Source organism: Brachyhypopomus gauderio, chromosome 2, assembly GCF_052324685.1.
Source record: "Brachyhypopomus gauderio isolate BG-103 chromosome 2, BGAUD_0.2, whole genome shotgun sequence".
In the NCBI taxonomy this organism is placed as follows: Eukaryota; Metazoa; Chordata; class Actinopteri; order Gymnotiformes; family Hypopomidae; genus Brachyhypopomus; species Brachyhypopomus gauderio.
The window spans coordinates 13863410-13885421 of NC_135212.1; the positions used below are offsets into that span (position 1 = coordinate 13863410).

General features: G+C 42.6%; 1 protein-coding gene across 7 annotated transcripts in view; it reads right to left on the reverse strand.

Moving 5' to 3' along the window:
- The window catches only part of slc2a9l2 (solute carrier family 2 member 9, like 2), a 268703-nt gene that overhangs the window by 80984 nt on the left and 165707 nt on the right, over positions 1-22012 (reverse strand). For 5 of the 7 annotated variants that reach the window (XM_076987944.1, XM_076987918.1, XM_076987931.1 and 2 more), the window contains 2 exons: positions 18177-18304; positions 3098-3571 (listed from right to left, as the gene is read on the reverse strand). In XM_076987944.1, coding sequence (XP_076844059.1) covers positions 3278-3571; positions 18177-18304 — 422 coding nt within the window. In that variant the 3' untranslated portion in view covers positions 3098-3277. Of the gene's footprint in view, positions 1-3097; positions 3572-4266; positions 5882-18176; positions 18305-22012 lie in introns of those variants that run through there. The other 2 variants (XM_076987959.1, XM_076987952.1) reach the window with 2 other exon arrangements.

The following is a 22012-nucleotide window of genomic DNA, read 5'->3' on the forward strand; positions in this document are numbered from 1 at the left end:
CGCTAACTCCTTAAGCAGAGAAGTGCACATCAGCACCTGGAGTTCCTGTTGGGACCCTCAAACCCTGGGTTTAATCTCTGTTAGGGCCTGTTCTCTAAACGTAAAGCTTCAGATAAGGCTACGATTGCAGGGTCAAGTCCAATTTAAAAACACACACACACACACACACACACACACACACACACACACACACACACACACACACACACACACACACACACACACACACACACACACACACACACACACACAGGCCACTTTATTAGGCACACCTCTCCAACTGCATGGTTGTTGGTGCCAGACAGGCTGGTCTCAGTATTTCAGAAACTGCTGATCTACTGGGATATTCACGCACAACCATCTCTAGGGTTTACAGAGAATGGTCAGAAAAAGGGAAAATATCCAGTGAGTGGCAGTTCTGTGGGCGCAAATGCCTTTTTGATGCCAGAGGTCAGAGGAGAATGGCCAGACTGGTTTGAGCTGATAGAACAGCAACAGTAACTCAAATAACCAGTCGATACAACTGAGGCATGCAGAAGAGCATCTCTGAACAAACAGCACATCGAACCTTGAGGTGGATGGGCTACAGCAGCAGAAGACCACACCGGGTGCCAGTATTACAATTTTTCAAAATTCTGTTTTCGTGGGTTTTATGAGCTGGAAGCCCAATCACACATGCCATTAATTGATTAGCATATCTATAGCAGCATAACTGAAGGGAGGGGCCTGGAGTCATGAGGGTCACTGAGACGTTGCTTTACACCCAAATCATTATCACAACTAGAGTGAACGCATGACATGGCTGGATGACAGAATCAACATCTCAGATTACCAGAACACTAAATGACTGGGGCTTCTGAGCTCCACACCTTCATATTTAGAATATTAACTTGAGGTTTGATTAAATTAGTGAGTTTTAAGTCTAGATTGAAATATTAGAACTGTGTCAGAATCTCGGATTGGAGCTGGAAGACCATCTCAGTTTCATAACTGAGGGGCTTTAAAGTAGAAGTCTCTGCCTCCGGCTGTAGTCGTACAAATTTTTATCCCAAATAAAGTTTTCTCTCCCTAAAAAATAATAGATTAAAAATTAAATATATGCATCTCATCTGCAGAAGCTTTGCCCAAACTTACTGCGGAAAAAGTATTTCCTCAAATAGAAACTATTTTTTGGCTAAATACACAGTCTTGTTCACACACACATTAATGTATAACAACACAAAACCACTGATAATTAATTTTGCATTTAGAACATCAATGCACTATTGTTCAGAAGCTAGTGTCACTAGTGTCATCTCCGCAGACCTGATCAGACCTGTGGCAGGGGCGGAAGCTGATCCAGGTGGTGCAGTTATTCACGGCCTGCGGCCTCAGAGGAGAAAAACACCTGCAAATGAATCCAACCACTTGACTTTATTGACACAGTAATTTATGCATTAAAAAGATTAGCCGCAGGCTGGTCTGGTGCTGCTGCTCCAGTTTAAAATCCCCTCTGTGGGTCACACAAAGCCTCATTAGCAACTGGCCAAGGGGCCCCCTGCTGGAGGGATTGAGCCATTACAAAGCACAGCTTTGACAGCAGGATGATAACTGTAGATTATACGCTGCCACTCTTGTTGCAACTGTGACTCTGTAAGGACTCGTTTCTCTGTCTTTTAGAATGAGAATCTGTCAGTCTTTCCAAACACACACAAGAACTTTAATCCTAAAAAAGCCCACGACTGAGATAATGTCTCTAAAGGCTCTTGTTAAACATACATTCCTTTGTAAAACTGTATTAGTAATGGAAGGCAAACAAAACATCTTCAAAAACTATCCTTATATGGATTATAAGTGGGGAGATACACACACACACCCTCAAATACAGACGGACACGGATCCCATTGTGCTGGGAAGCACAGCACATGCAAGTCTATTTAATTTTATTTGCAGTAGTCGTGCCTCTGTGTGGTGTGGCCAGTCTCCTGCTGAAGTTGTGAGCCTGGAGCCTGGAGGCAAACCTTATGACCTTACAAACCTTATGACTCAGCCCACGGGGGCGACACACCTCATGGAATGGACACACACCATGGTGTTGACACACCCCACGGGGCCAACACACCTCATGGAATGGACACACACCATGGTGTTGACACACCCCATGGGGGCGACACACCCTGTGGTGTTGACACACCCCACGGGGTCGACACACCCCAAGGTGTTGGGTTCTTTTTGGCCTCTCATCCTGTCTCTCTGCCGTCTGCTGCGTGGCTGATCTAATGAGTGGCTGATCTGCTGCGTATCTGATCTGATGTGTGGCTGATCTGATGCGTGGCTGATTTGATGCGTGGCTGATCTGATGCGTGGCTGATCTGATGCGTGACTGATTTGATGCGTGGCTGATCTGATGCGTGGCTGATCTGATGCGTGGTTGACCTGATGCGTGACTGATTTGATGCGTGGCTGATCTGATGCGTGACTGATCTGATGCGTGGTTGATCTGATGCGTGGTTGATCTGATGCGTGGTTGATCTGATGCGTATCTGATCTGATGCGTGGCTGATCTGATGCGTGGCTGATCTGATGCGAGATTCATATGGAAACTGAATAACACTGAGATTTGGGACTCTGGATTTGTTAATGTTGGGGGAGGTCTACAACATGAAGGAGGTCTACAACATGAGGGAGGTCTACAACATGAGGGAGGCCTACAACAACAAACATGAGGTCAATTTCACAATGACTATTGTGCATTTGAAAAACTAACTTTATTTGATAGGTTAGCAGGAAACGTTTAAAGGAACGTGTAACTGCTGTTGATAACTGTCAACCTACATACACACACACACACATACACACACACACGCACACACACTAGCAATTTCCATATAAAACGCCTGAAAACAATCACACTCACCAACCACTGCAGTTAACCTTTCACTTGAACTCTTTTTATTTGGTAGCAGAGCCGGAGTGGCTAATCGGGAGATTCGGGAGGATTCCCGATGGGCCGACTCATGTCAATCTCTAGTTTGGGCCGATTGGGATGGAAAAATAATTTTGGGCCAGATTTGCGCATGAAACTCCCGGGCTGAAAAAGTGGCCCACTCCGGCCATGTTTGGTAGACATATCTTACAGGCATATTTTACACATGTAAAATTACAGACTGCAGCCCAGTGTATAACTGGTGGTTATACAGAGGTGTTTATACAGTTTTAACATGTCAGTGTCATTGCTGGGTTAAGATGCTGGCACCCAAGCACATCTCCAGAAACTGACAACTCAGACAACACCAGATCAAAAGACACTCTCCATTTCTACTATGCCGTCTTTGGCACTGCTGTTACAATCTTTGCTGTCATTTACCCCAGCAGTCCAGTCCAGTTCACTATTGGTCCTGCCTGGTTTAACAGACAGCTCTTCCTCCATCTCTTCATCAGGTTCCTGGAGGACTTTGTTCATCTTTGCAAAACTCTGACTGATCTCCAAAAATGTCTTGTTTTTGGTCTCTGGGAGGACAATGAAAAGGTAGATGGCTCCAAACGCACACACTGCGACGAAGACCAAGAACGCGTACGTCTGCAGGAACTCCTGCAGAAACACACACACATCACCACATTTGATTGTTTTGTCATTACGTTGCAGTTCATGAAGGTTGTCCAGTGTGTGTGTGCTCTTATGTAGAGGCATAGAAACGTGCTTTGTTATCCGCTCACAGAATGCATCCTAGCCAGTACAGTAGATTAGGGTCCTACATCCTAATGAAGTAGATTACTGTTAGATACAGGAGTTACCAATTAAACACCATGTTTAGTTTGGTTAAGAAAACAAAAAACATGGTGTGTTTAACAACCCCCTTCTGATATGTGTTTGCTTCTGCATCACCCACCAACACATTCCAAACTCACACACGTGTGTGTGTGTGTGTGTGTGTGTGTGTGTGTGTGCGTGTGTGTGAGACGGGCCTGAGTAGACACTGCAGCTCTAAACTGGATTTAATGCCATATCAAACTGCCACAATAAGAACGACGGAGCTGCCAGGAAGCACCTATAAAGTCACTTCACCTAATCATAGGCTGAAATTAATCTTAATGTTAAAATAAAGATTAAAGATACACACACACACACACACACACACACACACACACACACACACACACACACACACACACAGGAGGTGGAACTGTGTTGTGGGAAAGCTCACTGTTTATAAAGGGACACCAAAAGCAGAAAGCTGTGATTGTCAGGCTGACCTGAAATTAAAAGGTCATCTGTGCTGGACATGCTCAAATGTCAACTGAAACACACACATACACACACACACTTGTGCATACACACATGCATCGCACAGGCCTCTGTGGCCTGCTTACGATAAAGATGAAGGTGTGCGGTGCAGATATAGAGGGTCTGGGTGAGGAAGGAGTTAGTGAAGCATGCAGAGCTTCCTTATTTCAGCCCTGGGGACTGCAAAGAGTGTAGTGATGTTTACCTGATCAGAAAAGAGCTCAGGGACTTTGTGGGCTGAATCAGAAGTACTGTAGTAAAGCAGGGAGATTCTAAAATGCATGAGTGCATGAGGATGAAAGGATTACCCATTGATGGGACTCAGTATAAAAACAGTTTGCTATTGCCCATTGAGGTCTGAGATCTTTAGAAGAATGACTGATGAGTTACTTTAGAACAGAATGAGCAAAAGCTCACTGTAGCTTCTGAGCTGGAAAATCACTTTCTTAGTCCGGTGGGCTCTGCCCCACCCCAATTCCTACTCATTATTGCCCTGGAACAGGAAGCAGTCATTGGGACAAGATTCTTCAGGAGCAGATTGTACCTGACTTGGAAGTGTTTTGTGCTCTCCATGAGATTAACATGAGATTAATATGGGATTATAAGCCTTATGACCCAGTTTGGCCTGTAGACCAGTGTGGGAAATGTTAATCCACAAAAAAGATAATTTCTCCCTCGGTCACACACAACCCTGCAGAACCCCACAAGAACGTTATCATGCACTTCTCAAAACATATACAAGCATAAAATCACTGCCCCAAAAACCAATTCTCTCCAAACACACTCCAAACAAAAGGCATAATATTCTGTTAGCCTTCCCATTTGCACAGTGACATGGTTAAATTGTGCTACTATCCAATATGATCTTCAGTGAAAATATTTCAGTATGTCTTTCTCTGTCTCTGTCTGTAGGTTTTATTTCTTTGTTTCCTAACAGGATCATGTTTCGGTAATAATGATAACTACGCTCTTAATGAAGCAGAACTCCCCTCAATCCCTCAACTCCTAGAGTAATGTTCAACAATCTGTTAGGGAATTCTTAACATTTTAGTACCTTGTGATAAAACAGTAAAGCGGTAAGTTATTGTGCTGGTTATTTATCACCTTCCAAGACAACATTCAGGTTTCCTTGAAGAATTATCCAAATTACAGTCCATAATTGTAACAGGTTTTGATTTCTCTTGCTGGGGATTTTACAGTTTTTCTCAATTGCCAAGACACATTTCCTGAAATCATGCATACATTTCTCTAAACTGTAAACATAAAACCCAATTCACACACTAAATTCACAAAACCTCTGACACTTCGTGCAGAAACAAACTATTGCCTCAAAACTCAGGCCTCGAGTCAATCAAAATGAAAAACAGCACTGAAGAGTCATTACACACAACATAGAAAGAAGGAAAACACACTGATCAGATCATGAAGCTGTAAAAGTAATCTTTATTGTCCACAAAGGAAAATGCTGTTACAAAACAAATCTCTTGTTTAGTATTCATGTACTGTGTCTTTCACGCAGTGTGATTGCACTGTTCTGACAGACCACGTCATCAATGAGGGTTTCTAGGTGTGGATTTAACATAGTCGTCCTCCCCCCAATGTGGCAGTCTTGTGATTCTACAAAAGAACATGCCATTACAAAATATTACAGCAGTACTAAGCCTACAAATGTGGGAATTCATGTAATGAAACACCTTTTTACAGATCTGTATTGAGTCATACTGTAAACATATAAGAAATGAATAAAGCAATTACCTGATCTCCTCTCTGAATGTTGGGACTATGGTGGACATAGTGAATCTACTCAGGTTGGACTGAACTTTAAGTCCAGCTTTCTTCATAGTCAATACATGGACAAGAACGTGGTCAATAATGGTTGCCCATATTTCATCTGAAATTATCGTTCATCTCATCCATCCTCTTCTTTCTCCTCTTCTTCCTCATCTTACCCTTTCTCTGCTTCTCTGATTGTTTTCCCTGCCTCACTGATTGTTTAACTTCTACAACAAGGCCTCCTTGTACTGGTTTATTTTGGTTTCTTCACATCATTTGTCATATGTTTGATCAATTTCAAGTGGCTGTGTAAGTTGTGAGATCAGCGCTGAGTTTCGCTATTGTGCTATTTGAGTTTCACTGTTCCTACCTGTGCTTACCATTACGCAACCCAAGTGTATCACAGTGCAATATGTGTTTTAGTGGGTGAAAATACATTTGCAAACTGTGTCTTCATAGGTGAAAAGTGATTATGGTTCTGCCAAATAGGTGACAATTTCAATAAATGGGTTTAGTGAACTTGGTTCAAACTGAGAAAAACATACACCTGAACAATCATTTATATTGTATTTACTAACAATTTGACAATTTTAAACAATCTTGCAGGCTCTGCATTAGCATGGCAAGACCTGATAATACAACATGGTGTACATATCAAGGTGGCTACCATTTTGGATGTCCATGCTATTGTGTACCGATACCGTTAAGAAAAATGCACGTTTATGTTGATATTCTGGACACTTTTCTTATCCCATCAGTTGAAAGATGTATGGGGATTATATCATTTTTCAAGATGATAATGCATCATAGAGCAAAAACTGTGAAAACATTCCTTGAAAAAAGACACATAAGGTCAATGTCATGGCCTGCAAATAGTCCAGATCTCAATCCAATTTAAAATCTTGGGTGTAAGTTGAAGAAAATGGTCAAATGGACAAAGCTCCAACCTGCAAAGCTGATCTGGCAACAGCAATCAGAGAAAGTTGGAGCCAGATTGATGGAGTATTGTTTGTCACTCTAAGTCCATGCCTCAGAGACTGCAAGCTGTTATAAAAGCCAGAGGTGGTGCAACAAAATACTAGTGATGTGTTGGAGTGTTCTTTGTTTTTCACGATTCCATATTTTGTTCCTCAGAATTGAGTACCGTATATTCCGGACTATAAGCCGCTACTTTTCCCCCCACGCTTTGAACCACGCAGCTTATAATGAGGTGCAGCTTTTCTGCAGATTTTACTTCACCCGTCAGAGGGCGGAGCAGAAAGTTAATCAGGTGGTAGGTCAAAGTTGTAAATCAAAGAAGAAAGTGCTCATTTTCATTTAGCACATGCAAGCAGCAGGCACAATGGAGAGGTTTTTTCAAACTAATGTGTTGTGCCACATTCCGACTCCCCTCGTTTGCACACGCATAAAGATACTACAGATGATATTCGGGAGTTACAGTGATTATAACTTATGGCGCATTTCCACACAGGCCTGTTTGGCACGGTACGGTTCGATTTGCGACGGTTTGTGAGTGTTTCCATTAGTACCAGGTACAAGTTTGCCGATACCTTCAGGAACTTTTTTCGTACCTACTCGCTCGAGGTTCTAACCGTTCCAAAGCGGAAAACTTCTGTGACGTGGAGGAACAGCATGACACTGATTGGCCAGGGAGTGTCGTCACAGGTTGCGTCACAGGAGACTATCAGGAGACACACACGCTATCGACTCCATCGCCATCTCGTCCATTGTTGTACGGTGTTGTGGTCGCATACAAATGATGTCACGACATTACAACCCGCGCGCCAACAGCGACTTCACCCACATTGTGGTGGTCCACCATTGTAATGGAAATACAACGCGACCGCTCCGTTGCGAATCGATCCGTATTGAACCGTACCACGCCAAGCAGGCCCGTGTGGAAATGTGCCATTAGTTCACTGAGCACTCTAGTTTTGTCCTAACTAGATATTTAGACACAATACTGCTGTAATACTGCTTCAGGATAGCCAGTGTGTATTTTATTTAAAATAATTAACACTCTTGAGCCAGTGTGGCTTTGGACATAGATAATGCTGTGCCATTTGCTGTGATGGATAATTAAATTCTAACTCTCATTCAGAGGTGTCAATTCCAGGTTCAGAAAGTAAAAGTCCTCACCAGGATTTTGCTCAGGTTTTCTGGATTGTGTTGATTCCTCTAATTTTACCTGGATTGCACTAATTAGAAAATCTAGCAAGCTTGAGCAAAATCATGGTGAGGACTTTGACTTTCTGAACCTGGAATTGATACCTCTGCTCTTATTTACATTTACATTTACATTTACATTTATGGCATTTAGCAGACGGTCTTATCCAGAGCAACTTACAAAAGTGCTACATAGTTGATTGGAATCTCCAAGGTAGTATAGATAGTCCTGAACACAAGGTACTCTAAGCTGGAAAAACCACTAGACGAAAGTCATATGATACCTAACAATTATGCCAAGTCATTATTATACCTGAGTATACACATCACCTGAGGAAAAAGACAGTAAGCAATTCCTATAACCCAATTATGCACAATACCTGAGAAAAAGACAGTACGCAATACCTATAACAAACACCTGAGGAACTATTTCTATTTATGCATAGAAATGTAAATCGACAGTATAATCTGTAGCGTCTTTATGCGCAGATAAACGAGGGGAGTCAGAATTCGGCACACTGGCTGAAAGCCAAATCTGTTGTACGTAAAATGCTACAGGCACCGTTCAGAAACTGATCTGGGGTGGGTTTCCCGAAACGTTCGTAACTCTAAGTACTTCGTAACCTCGTACTTACAAATATTCTTAAATTTACAAGTGTTTTCCGAAACTCTTCGTAACTTATGTCGTTCTTATAGTCGCTCGTAAGTTAAGAATCTCCGGACCCATTCGTAACTCACTAAGTTCTTTTTAACTCGACGCTCAGGTGCAGTTCTACCTCAAAAAGGATAGAGGCACTAATTTCACTTGCGCGGGTTTTAATCACGGCATTACAACATTTGCGTTTATGTGTATAATTAGCCTAGTAGCCTTCTTTTGAAGTAATTGCATTGCATATACCACATTGTGTCAACAAAAATCAAATGTACTACTTTGAATTATTTAGCATTAGTTGATATGTTCCCAATATTTAATTAAATATCTCCGTTCATCATCGTGCAATTTATAGCATTTCAGACTTTCACAATTAATGTATTCTTTGCAAAGAAATGGATACAAGTTGGCCTATTAAGCTTGTTTTAACTTAACCAATAAGATGGATCGATTAATTGGCAGCACATATAAGTAACTTGGATTAAGGCTAGCGATTGTACTTGTGTGATGAACATGGCAGCTCTTCAGAGTATTGGCTTTGAATAGAAGACATAATTTAAGAAGATGACGTAATCCACAAAGCCATGTAGTTCGCAGAATGAGTGGTTCCAGTGGCCTCGAGCATACCCTCGCATCACAGTAACATTGTCGCATTTTTCTCTCTTTTTTTTGCTTATTTTATATTGTAAAATATACCACAGAAACATAGAACACATGCTGCAAACGTATTCTTACAGATATATTTCTGCTCTTATCAAAGATGCCACAAGAAAGCTAGAACATAAGTGGGAAGACACAGAGGTACATGCAATAGACACCCGATGAGATTCATCCAGACTGGTAAAGTGCCTCAAAAGTGAGAATCAATTACTGAACAAATTTGTCTTCCTTTAACTGTCTGATCAACATATCAGCAACTTTTTTTTAGTTATAAAAAAAATAATTTTATAAAATAATTTTATTATTTTTTGATGATATTAGCCTGGTTCATATGATGCGGCTTTATAAGTACAGCTTATTGCTGTATGGAACACTAGCATGTGCTTGCTCTCTCAGACATGAAAAGATAACAGGTTATCATTGTGTGTTTGCACTGGCTTATTTTCTCATCCTGTTTATTTTTAGTGAGACAATCCACAATTAAGGGGCATTCACATACTCTAATGACGGGATGCTTATGGCAATAAAGCATTACTGCAGGAGATTAGCTGACAATTATATTTTAATTTTATGTATAATTACACATGAGAAATTTCCTTAATCTGTCCCCATAGTTGAGTGAAGGTATTCAAAAGTGACTTATCAGACTGTGTGTATGGAATGAGTCCTCAAATGTGTCTTAAAAATACTTGTCCCCAAATGTAGGGTAATGTCACAGTGTTCAAAACATGCTTTAATAAAAAAATTCAAAGTGATGTTTGGATTACTGAGCCATTTGATCCATTATTACTTCACTTTCACTCATTCAGAAAAGGATGTCCCCAGGACGGTGGCTTTCTGTCATATGACCTCAAATGTGGCCTAAGGCAGTATGTGTGTGTGTGTGTGTGTGTGATGGGGAGATCACCATCACCAAGTGAGGTAATGAATGTTTGACAGGTCAGGCATAGTTTACATGTACATTCCCAAGTACGTGCGCATGTGGGAAGTATGTAGGTGTTATGTTGATCTCCTCACGTGTGTGTGTGTGTGTGTGTGTGTGTGTGTGTGTGTGTGTGTGTGTGTGAAGCTGAAGCTGTACAGTCTGTTTTAGGAAGACGGTCCTCTCCGTGTTCTGCTCCAGGAATCCCTGCTAGTCCTGGGCAGATCATGCCCTGCTACATGGACCAATCATGTTCTACGACCTGGGCCAGTCAGGGTGTGTCTCTGCCCTTTGCTGCCAGGATAAGAGGAGGAAGCATGAGGACCCAGCTGCTCATTTGTGAAGCCCTGTGGTGGTGGTGGTGGTGTGTTTTGGGGACTATTTGATTGTTTGAGAGTGACTTTAGATATGATTATTTCTGTGTTTGACTTTGTTGCTTGGTAACCTGATTTTGCTTGCCCCTTATACTGTATGTAGTAAACACATGTATATCCTGGTAGTTTTGTGTGCACATGGTGAGTAGGAAGTGGCTGCCATTTTGTTTGGTTTGTGGGTTTATATCCGTTTGTATATAAGTCGTCAGTCTAGTGTTGTTTTTTATTTTCATCATGTTGTATAGGTTTTGAGTTTAACTTCTTTTGCCTTAGATTCTGTTAAATTCCAGATTTCTTGTCCCAACCTTGTGCTTGTTAGCTGTTGTTGTAGTCATGGTAGCCTGGTGGTTAGGAAACTGGTCTCGTGACTGGAGGATCATGGGTTTGATTTCCAGGGAAAGAGCAAGGAATTTAACCCCAACTGTTCCCTGGCTGCTGGGCTAGAGCTGCCCACTGCTCTAGGTATGTGTATACCACAGCTGCCTAGTTGACTGTAAGTGTGTATGTATGTGTTCTCACTCCACAGATGGGTAAATGCAAAGGAAAAATTCTGGTTAGGGTAAAAATTAGAACTGGGAACTTAAACTCCATGTTCTATAACTCCTTCAACCCTTGACCTCCCTTCTTCCCTTCCTTGAGGAGAAGATTGCAGCAGTCTATCAGTCCTTTTCCACTGTTCACACTCTTCCCCACTCTCCTCAGACAAGATCCATCAACTCATGAATTTCAGCACTCCAACTGCATGCCCACTGGTTCCAATCCTTTTACTCTATTCCAGAAAATGTCGAGAGCTCTTTCCATTTATCTTGGCCATCAACAACTCTTTCGTATCGGGACAAGTACCTACTGTATTGAAGACAGCAAGGGTGGTGCCAATCTTGAAGAATGCAACACTTGATGGCTCTGACATAAGCAACTACATGTGATACAGTTGGGTTCAGTGATGGAATCCACCGTGTGATAGTGAAAGACGTGGACCCAAGTTCCGGTTCACACTAAATAATATAGTAACAAGATCGCTGAAACAGCAAGAAAGGCAGAAGAGCATGAGGGAGATGGTGAAGAGAAAACCCAAACTGTAACCAAAATTGAACCGTAGAAACACACGGGAGAAAATACTAAATGCAAACACAAAAAATACGGAATACTCGACGCATAAAAAAAGAAACGAAAAACCCATAAACAACAAAAGACATCAGGGGCCTTATGTACGAACGGTGCATATGCACAGAAACATTGCATACGCTATGTTTCACGCAAACGGTCAGATGTACGAAATGTGATTTGAACGTGAGAAAGTGTGTACACCCACGACACCTTCACCTCTGGCGTTTCAACTGTGTTTTTGTCAATTAGTGACACTTAAAGGTGATGTATTGAAATGACAACTATTACGATATCCTTCATGCACACATTGTAGTAAGCCCTTAATGGGTAAAATAAAGTAAATTAATCAGAAAATTAACCAGTAAATTAATCAGACAATTCCACTGCCTTACTGAAATAATCATTCAACGTGTTTCCACTTAGCCTAGATTATATAAACATGCATTAAATGTTTCGCTGGAGTTCTTGGGAGATGGCAGCGTTGGCATTACTGGAAGATATTGCTAATGGCCGAATTCGCAGAGAGCGCGTTTTGCGTGACCACTATGATTTTTTGGCCCATGATGATGAGTGGCTTATAAGCCGTTTCAGATTTCCAAGAACCGTCCTTTTGTGTTGAGTTGGGTCCAGTTTTGGAGAGAGAAACGCGAGGAGTCGCGCATTACCAGCGACAACACTCAGCTTCCTGGCGACTGGCTTGTTTCAAAGAGAACTGGCAGACCGGTCGGGATGTCCCAGTCGTCTCTGAGCCGGGCCATGCCAGCTCTTTTGGATGGGATCATCTGAATGCCAGCTAGGTATATAAAGTTCCCATATGAAGCGGATGACCAGGAAAACATTAAAGCGCAATTTGCAGCGAGAGCCGGTTTCCCTAATGTAATCGGAGTGATCAACTGCACACACATTTCTATAAAGGCACCATCTGAGGAGGAATTTGCTTATGTGAATAGAAAGCACTTTAATTCCATAAACGTGCAAATAATCTGTGATGCAAAAATGTGCCTTACTAATGTAGTGGCACGTTGGCCTGGATCAACCCAATGATTTGTACATCCTTACAAACTGCACGGTTGGGATAAGATTACAAGCTAGCAGAGTGCGTGACGGGCGGCTTCTTGGTAAGCAACAAAATGTAAGCATTTAAATAAAAGCATTTGACATTTCCAGCTTAGAATAATTCATTTTAAACATGGGTAATTGTTAAATTACTTAGGAAACCGCAGCTACGTGCTCAAGACGTGGTTGATGACCCTTTGTGATCCACAGACTGACCGGGAGCAGAGACACAATTCAGTCGTGGAGAGGGCGATTGGGCAGCTGAAAAGCCGGTGGCGCTGGCTGGACAGGACCGGGGAAATGCTCCTGTATTGGCCAGAGAAGGTGTTTCGTATTGTGAGGGCATGTGGGGTCCTGCACAATGTTGCGCACAGGTATGCCGTGCCATTGTTAGAGGTGGTGGAGCACCCAGCGAACCCAGAGCCAGGACAAATTAATGCGCAGCGCAAATTTTAACCAATTCTTTTATTGAGTCGCTGATGCTAGTGAGCGCATCACTGATATTTTTTAGGTGCATTATATTATTCTGCCAATGTGCATTATTCTGACCCCACAACATTTAAAGCTTCACACACGCTGTCCCACTCAGACCGTTTGCGCTTTGCCGTAATGCCACAACGTGACAAACATTTTTTCTGCACCTCTACCTCATTCAGGAGCGTCTCTACTTTCACATTCGGTGAAGTTCCTCTTTTTTCCCCATTTAGACATGGTTGGTGATAGATCAGAGAGCAAACTTTTCCGGTACAGGGCAAATTTAAATGAATTTGCATATTTATAGGGGGGCGTGTCACCGTGTGCGCTCAATTCCATGTTGATTGGGATGTACAAAAGAAATGTGCGTGAATTCCGGCGTATGCACGGTTTCATACACACACATTTTTTTATGCGTACGCCATTTTCTGGATTTGTACGTACGCCAATTTTTAGTAAGAAATCCACGCAAGTCTTTGTACATGAGGCCCCAGGGGAAGTAACTGGCTGGCTGGCAAATGCCGCAAAGAACAAAAAAACCCTTCCCAAAACAAAAGCAGAAATGGATACGAAAATAATAGCGGGAGGAAAACTTGAGGGAGGCCAGGAAGCGGCGCAGGAGGTGAGTACTCAAATAAGTAAAGGCTTTGTGAGAGAGCGAGAGAGCATGGAGACATCGAGGACCAGCGAGGACCAGCGAGGAGAACTGGCTGACAAATGCACGGCATGGACACCAAATGATTTAGCAATGAGCTGCCACAGCTATCCTCCTAAAGTAGCAAGGAGGATAGCTGTGGCTCATGACTGCTCATTATGGGATCTCTGCCTGCAACTGGCTCGCGAGCTCCTCCCTGTGGCAGCAGGAGGAACCGCACTGAAGCCAGCCCTGACACTACAGGCCGGTATCACTCCTCTTTTTTCTATCAAAAACTTTGGAACAAGCAGTCTATGACCAATTATCTCTTTTCCTCACCCAGAAGCAACTCCATAGTCCCAATCAGTCTGGCTTCAAACGGGCACACTCAACAGAAATGGCCCTCAAAGTGGTGACTGAGAAGCTGCATCATCAGTTTTAATTCTTCTGGATATTTCTGCGGTTTTTGAAACAATCAACCACAACATCCTGCTCTCTGTTCTTCCTAGCCTCAGCATGACTGGCTCTGCTTGGAAGTGGTTCCAGGCATATATGGAAGACTGCTTTGATCAGGTAACATGTAGAAGATCTACATCCAATTCATGAAAACTCTCCACTGGAGTCCCCCAAGATTCAGTCCTAGGCCCTCTTCTCTCTATGTATAACTCATTCCCTTGGTGACATTACTTCTTCTCATGATTTCTCCCATCATTGCTATGCTGATGACTCCCAAAAAATTCTCTATCCCACATTCTGATACCCACATCTGGGCATATTTCAGCATGCGTGGCAGATAGGCAGGTAGGTAGGTAGGTAGATACTTTATTGATCCCAAAGGAAATTTAGCAAGATATTGAAATTTAGAAAGATATTGATTTTTCACGACTGCTCACCACTTGAAGCTCAATCCTAGCAAAACTAAGCTTCTGTACATTCTAGGACCCCCAAACCCACACAACAACCTCATTGTTTCTTTTGAGAACGCCATCAGAACCTGCTTGAAGCCAGAGTATAACTTTGGACAACCAGTTGTCCTTCTCAACACGTTTCAAACCTGACCAGATCCTGCAGATTTCTTCTATGCATATGGACAATGCGACTTTTTCACAAGAAGCTACACAGGTGCTTGTGCAGTCTCTTGTCATCTCAAAGCTGGTCTACTGCAATTCCCTCCTTGCAGTAGCACCTGTTGTCCTTGTTCTTTAAATTGTATGTTAATTTGTCTATGGCTACTTGCACTTCTAAGTATAAGTTTTAATTTCCTGATGTTTAAGTTTGATCCTATGTTTATTTGTAATACTAGGCATTGATTCCTGTAGTTTAGTAGTAGTCTGGCTCAAATCTTGAATTCTGACATATCTATGCTTCTTGGTCTGGTGGTTAGGGAACTGGTCTTGTGACCGAAAGATCGTGGGTTTGATTCCCAGGCCTGAGGCAATGACTGAGGTGCCTTTGAGCAAGGCACCTAACCCCAACTGCTCCCCGGGCCCTGCTAGAGCTGCACACCACTCTGGGCATGTATGCACCACAGCCCTCTAGTAGTCACTAATGTGTGTGTGTGTGTTCTAACTGCACAGATGGGTAAAAAGCGGAGGACAAATTTCGAGTGTGGTGAAAAAAATCACAATTGACAAAAATATGGCACATTTAACATGGCACATTTCTATCTAGGATGCATTCTGTGAACAGATGCAAAGCACTTTGTAAGTCACTCTGGATAAGTGTGTCTGCTAAATGTAAATTTAAATGTGATGCTACAATTTTATCAGTACGTGCAATGTCAGTTTTGTGCAGAATGGATCCGCTCAAGTGATTAGCAGGAGGAGACTGACAATTTAAAAGGCCATGGGAACCAGCAGCGGAGAAAAACAAGGAAACCAGCAGTGCCAGCGGATGAGACAGTTATTTTCTCGGTCCGTGTTCTCCCTCGGTTATGTTGGAAAGAGGTTAGGTGTTGGCTCCTGGAGTGACCATGAACACCTGTGAATGTTTTATCATTTTTAATGAATAACTAGTTTTACTCTTTTTATGAAAGAGACATGGATACAGAGCATGAAAATATCATCCTAATTTGGTATAATTTGCTTATGGACTGTTTAAATCTTGTGGGATAGATGGCACATTGGCACTTTATTGGATTAAGATAATGTAAATAAAAAAATCAGCTGAAAACGCTGTCCTGTGTCTATGTGGGAAGCCTCCATAGACTGCCCACCTAAAGTGTGTGTGTGTGTGTGTGGCAGTAGGGAGACTATAAGGTCTGTGTTAGGCTTATCTCACTGGTACTAAGACCTGCCTTGATACACTAAACAGTTTCCTCAGCAGATGGATCCCAGGACCACCAAAGTCCTTATTAGAACTGACTTGGTGTTTCGTTTGAGTCTGGATTTTAATCCTCAATGAGCACAATGAAACCATAGACACAATGTACTGATAGCTAGGGCCCGTAAGGAGGTGCTAGGGCCCGGTCTGCCTGTTTAGATCTACAACAGCTTCTTCACTTCCCCTCTCTCTCAGACACACACACACACACACACACTCACATAACACAGCCGCATAAATAAATTCTCAGGCTACATCAAAGTGGCTGAATTAACAAACTGCAGCAACATTTCAGAATCGGGGGGGTTGGCTGCACTCCAGCCTGCTGTTTTGGGCTTAAGAGACAGCACTGCATCCTCACTGAACACACCTGCCATTACACAGAGTGCTTTACACAGAGGACTGTGTGTTGTGTTAAGAGAAGAAAACAGAAAACACCTAGAAACATCGCCACCATCCACAGCAGCGGTAGTTTGTTGTTGTATTGTTGTTGCATTGTGTTCATCCCTCAGGTGGGCGGGGCCTATTATAAACCCCAGCACCCGAGGGTCGTTTGTCCGTCTATATATGTCATGTCTTTTGTACCAGTTGACCGCTGGTTATTGAATCCTTAATTTGGATTGTGTCACGGGTTTTCAGTTGGTGCACGTTATCCATTAAATCCTAATTTTTTCCTGAGACTGGTGTGATTGCTTCCTTTTTATTTTGCAGTTCTTGCTCGTCACAGAATAACCAGCCAGATTTCAGAAGCCGCCAGTCTCCTTTACTTTTTCCTGTGTTTGTGGTTGTGTTTGTGGTCGTCTCGTGGTAAGTGTTCGTCTGCGTGATGTGTTTGTTATATATGTATCAGAAGTGAGAGAGAGGTAGGCCGGTTACCGTTCGTCCCACCGTGTTTTAATTGTTTGTTTGTCTTGTGTGTAATTCTCTCCTGGGCAGAGCTGCTCAAAACACTATCTATTTGATCCCAGTATTTCAGTGGAAGTTGAACTAATGAAGAAGTGGTTGGATGACTCCACAGTGTACCTTAAAGGTTGTTGTGAGTGTGCTGATTGGAAGTGTTTTTAAATAGCTGTTTTTATATTAATGAACTCACAGGTGTTGTCAGTACTTATGTCACTTTCTGTGAGGACATAATAATAGCCAATAAGACTGTTAAGATATATTCTAGCAATAAAGCATGGCTTACTAAATCTCTTAAAACACAGATGAATGACAGAAATTGAGAATTCCAAAGTGGGGATCAACAGGAGAGATACGCAGGTAATATTTAAAAATAAGAAATTAAGAAGACAAAACATACTTATAATAAAGAGAAGAATTTGAATTGAGAGTGAATAATCCGAGCTGAATAGTACACTAAGGTCAAAGCTCTAGGACATATGGCCTTGGGTAGATTTATGTCTGATATACATGTGGAGAATTATTCATTAATTCATCCATTATCTGTGCTGCTTAATCCTGCTAGTTTGGGCTGAGTGATTCATTGCCCTTGGTATATCCTAAAGCCACAAATTATAATGTATGAGTAGTTATGCCATTGGCTGGCTCGACAGAAAAAGACCCCATGTGCAACTAATAATCAGGGAATTGGGAGAGCATGGGGGGATTTTTCTGGAAAAATTTAACCGAATTCATAGGATACCCTTTGCGTATGTATATATCTGTCAGGTGAACTCTTCCATGTAGTTATCCCAGAGCTTACATTACCCTAAAACTACATGGGGTGAAACTGGGATTCAAACCTTCAAACAAACACAGACATGAATACACACCTGTATGAAAGGAAAGAGAAGACCCACAGCGAAGTTGGAGAGCCAGTTAACACCTCCGGCAACCATAAATGCAGCAGGACGATATGACTGCTCAAACAGCTCCCCGGTCAGTATGAAGGGAATCCCACCTGGGAGGGTGAGGGACAGAGGGACAGAGAGACACAGAGAGAGAGAGATATTAACTATGTCCAGCTTCCCGTTCCACCAAATTTACATTCATCCATCTTCCCTAGTTGGGTGTGTGGGCCAAAATGCACACTCTTCCCTGTAGGAGTGCTACATTATACACTCACTGGTCACTTTATTAGGTACACTTTTGTGCTGGAGCCTCTTGTGTCTTCAGAACTGCCTTAATTCTTCACAACAGATTCAAGAAGGTGTTGGAATAATTCCTCACAGACTTTGTTCAATTTGACATGATCACAGCGTCACACAGTTGCTGCAAATCTGTCAGCCGCACATCCAGAATACAAATCTCTTGTTCTACATCCCAAAGGTGCACTAGTTTGACATCTGGTGGCAGTTCAAGAAAGTAGTTTGATGATTTGGGTTTTGTGACATGGTGTGAAATTCAGCTGGAAGTAGCCAGTTTGTGCTACTACGTACACTCACCAGTCACTTTATTAGGTGCAGAAGCCAGCTACACTGGTCTTGAAAGGATGGTAAGCAAATATTCCGAGGTAGGTTGTGATGTTTAAACGATGTTCATTAATCACTTTTCTTCCCCATTCTGATGTTCTGAACTTGCATGTATACATGTCTAAATACACTCAGTTGCTCCCATGTGATTGACTGATATCTGTTTTAATGTAACATTGCCCCGCCCCCTGTCAATCATTACTCGCTTCCCCTTTGATTCAAGTTTTTCCATTACTCTGTCTAGGTCCCACCCTGTGTTTCTATCATGTTTCGCCTGTGTCTCGTCCCCGCCCTCATTTGTCGTGTATTTAAAACCCTTGTTTCAGTACAGCCCGATCTTTGTTTCAGTACTCAGAACAGCACTGTTCACGGTTCTAGAGTCAGAACAGCACTGTTCACAGATCTAGAGTCAGCTGGAGTGGAGTAAAGGTCCATTTAGCTCCATCTCTCTGGATATTTTGGCACCTGTGTGCATGAGCTAATGATGCAAAGACAAACTGCCAAAAACCACTGTGCAGCCAACTGTCTTCCTACTTAAAGTCCACTGTGTCCTGTCTTCCTACTTAAGGTCCACTGTGTCCTGTCCACCTACTTAAGGTCCACTGTGTCCTGTCCACCTACTTAAGGTCCACTGTGTCCTGTCCACCTACTTAAAGTCCACTGTGTCCTGTCCACCTACTTAAAGTCCACTGTGTTCTCTTGATTTATTTCTAGATTGCACAGAATGAGTAGGCCAGGTGGAGCGTGATACACAGAGCCACAGTGTCTCAAAGATCAATTAGACATGTCAAACCACAAGTACTACTGACACAAAGTAATTATTCTTCTCTGTACAATAACACACTATTATCTCAAATCACACAGCAGACAACAGCACCATGAAGAACACACACACACACACACACACACACACACACACACACACACACACACACACACACTTACAACACCTCACATATAATGTCTGATGCATTATCTTGTTTATTTATGTCTGTGCTGCTCTGTATTTTGACTTTTGCCTATTTCTTCTCCGTCAGCCCTGTTTATGGTTGGTCTGCTTGGATTTATTGCTATCTTGTTACTACCATACGCCTGTCCTTAACTCTGAGTTTGGACTGGACTTTAACTGCAAGTACTCTTTTTCTGTGAATCTGTATTCCAAGTCTTACATGGAGAGTGTGGAGGCTGTGATGTTTGTGTGTGTGCGTGAAGGCTGTGAATGTGTGGAAGTGTGTGTGTGATTGTGTGTGGAGGCAGTGGAAGTGTGAGTGTGGGGGCCATGGTGTCTGTGTGTGTGTGTGTGTGTGTGAAGACTCTGTGGTGGATGTGGAACTACGTGTGATTGTGTGTGGAGGTTGTGGTGGGTGTGGTAGTGTGAGTGAGTGTGGGGTCCATGGTGTGTGTCTGTGGAGGCTGTAGAGGGTGTGTGTGTGTGTGTGTGTGTGTGTGTGTGTGAGACTGTTTTGGTCACTTCCAGAAATCTGTACAAACCAATTTTACTTACAGACAGATATGTACTTGTATTACAGCTAGAACTCTTACTTCCTAAAAATCCTGTTAAAGGAACTGTCAAAAACCGAACACTCCAGGTCTGTCTGCAGTGGGGCTGACCAACCCCATGTGTGCACTCACTCCTGGGGGGAGGTCTTGCACTCCGCTGCTCCCAACACTAGCCCTGATGCCCGGTCACCTTTCGTAGAGCTTCTGTCACGTGTGAAGTTGTGGTTATGTGTCACGTGTGTGAAGTTGTGGTTATGTGTCACGCGTGTGAGGTTGTGGTTATGTGGCACACGTGTGAAGTTGTGGTTATATGTCACACGTGTGAGGTTGTGGTTATGTGTCACACGTGTGAGGTCGTGGTTATGTGTCACACGTGTGAGGTCGTGGTTATGTGTCACACGTGTGAGGTCGTGGTTATGTGTCACGTGTGTGAGGTCGTGGTTATGTGTCACGTGTGTGAAGTTGTGGTTATGTGTCACGTGTGTGAAGTTGTGGTTATGTGTCACGTGTGTGAGGTTGTGGTTATGTGGCACATGTGTGAGGTTGTGGTTATGTGTCACACGTGTGAGGTTGTGGTTATATGTTTTGTGTTATTGGTAGGCTATGTGACTGCACAATTAAAATGCAAACGATTTTTCCCCCTCAGTCTGAGCATAACAAAGTCATCAGGCAGAATTTCTCTGGAATATTCTAAATACATTTTCTGCATTCTTTATACTGAATAGACCAGAAAGATGATACACAGATCCACACACACACCCATGAGATGGACTTATGAATCCTGGATGTGGTATTAGGTAATAGTAGGAGAGATTAATGGATTCTGACCACTTTGGTCCAGTTCATATGCTGAACCCTGTGACCTCAGGCCCAAAGCTTAATCAGTACAGTATTAGAATGGTGCAGGGTACAACCTAACCATGGGACACAAGCCTAGAGGAAGCATATAGGATTACCCACACAAGACCATAAAGACAGGTACAGGCCAATGTCTATAATTACCAACAACAGATGATGAACACACCAGCTAAAAAACAGGTGAACATGTCAATAGTTACAAACACCATAACAAACACACCAACGCACAACTCTGCATGGTCATCCTTTGGATGCTCTGCTACACTTTTAATCAGTGGCAATCTGAGGGAGTGCGATCGGCCGTGCTTCAAAGTCATGCTGACAGCACCTCCTTGTCCACAACCGAGCAGGGGCAGTCACTGCATAATTAGCACTGGCTAATGTAGCATGAAATGTTGCAACAAGACTATTTCAACCACCTGTTACAGTCCTTACACATCTATGGTTTATTCTCACAGCACTGTCAGTTAGCATAAACTCTGTGATCTGTCAATTTTCATGAACTTTTCCACAATGGTCGTGACTAGTGGAGACAAGTGCAATAGGTGGACTTACTTCCAGAGTGTCAACACACTGAATTATTGTTCTTAGAGTGGGAGTGAACTGGACCACAACCGAAAGGCAAGAGTTTACCAAGAGTTTACCTCATATACTCCCAATACACACCTGAATTTGAATCCTGCACATCCTGCTCACATTTTCTAACTCTAACCTCATATACTTACACGGACATATACGTACACATTCTGCTGTCTTCAGCATATGTCAATCAGCAGCGGAGGCAAAGCTGACTCCGTAAAGGCTGTTCGATGCTCCTTTAGAGCATACGTCCGTGAGCA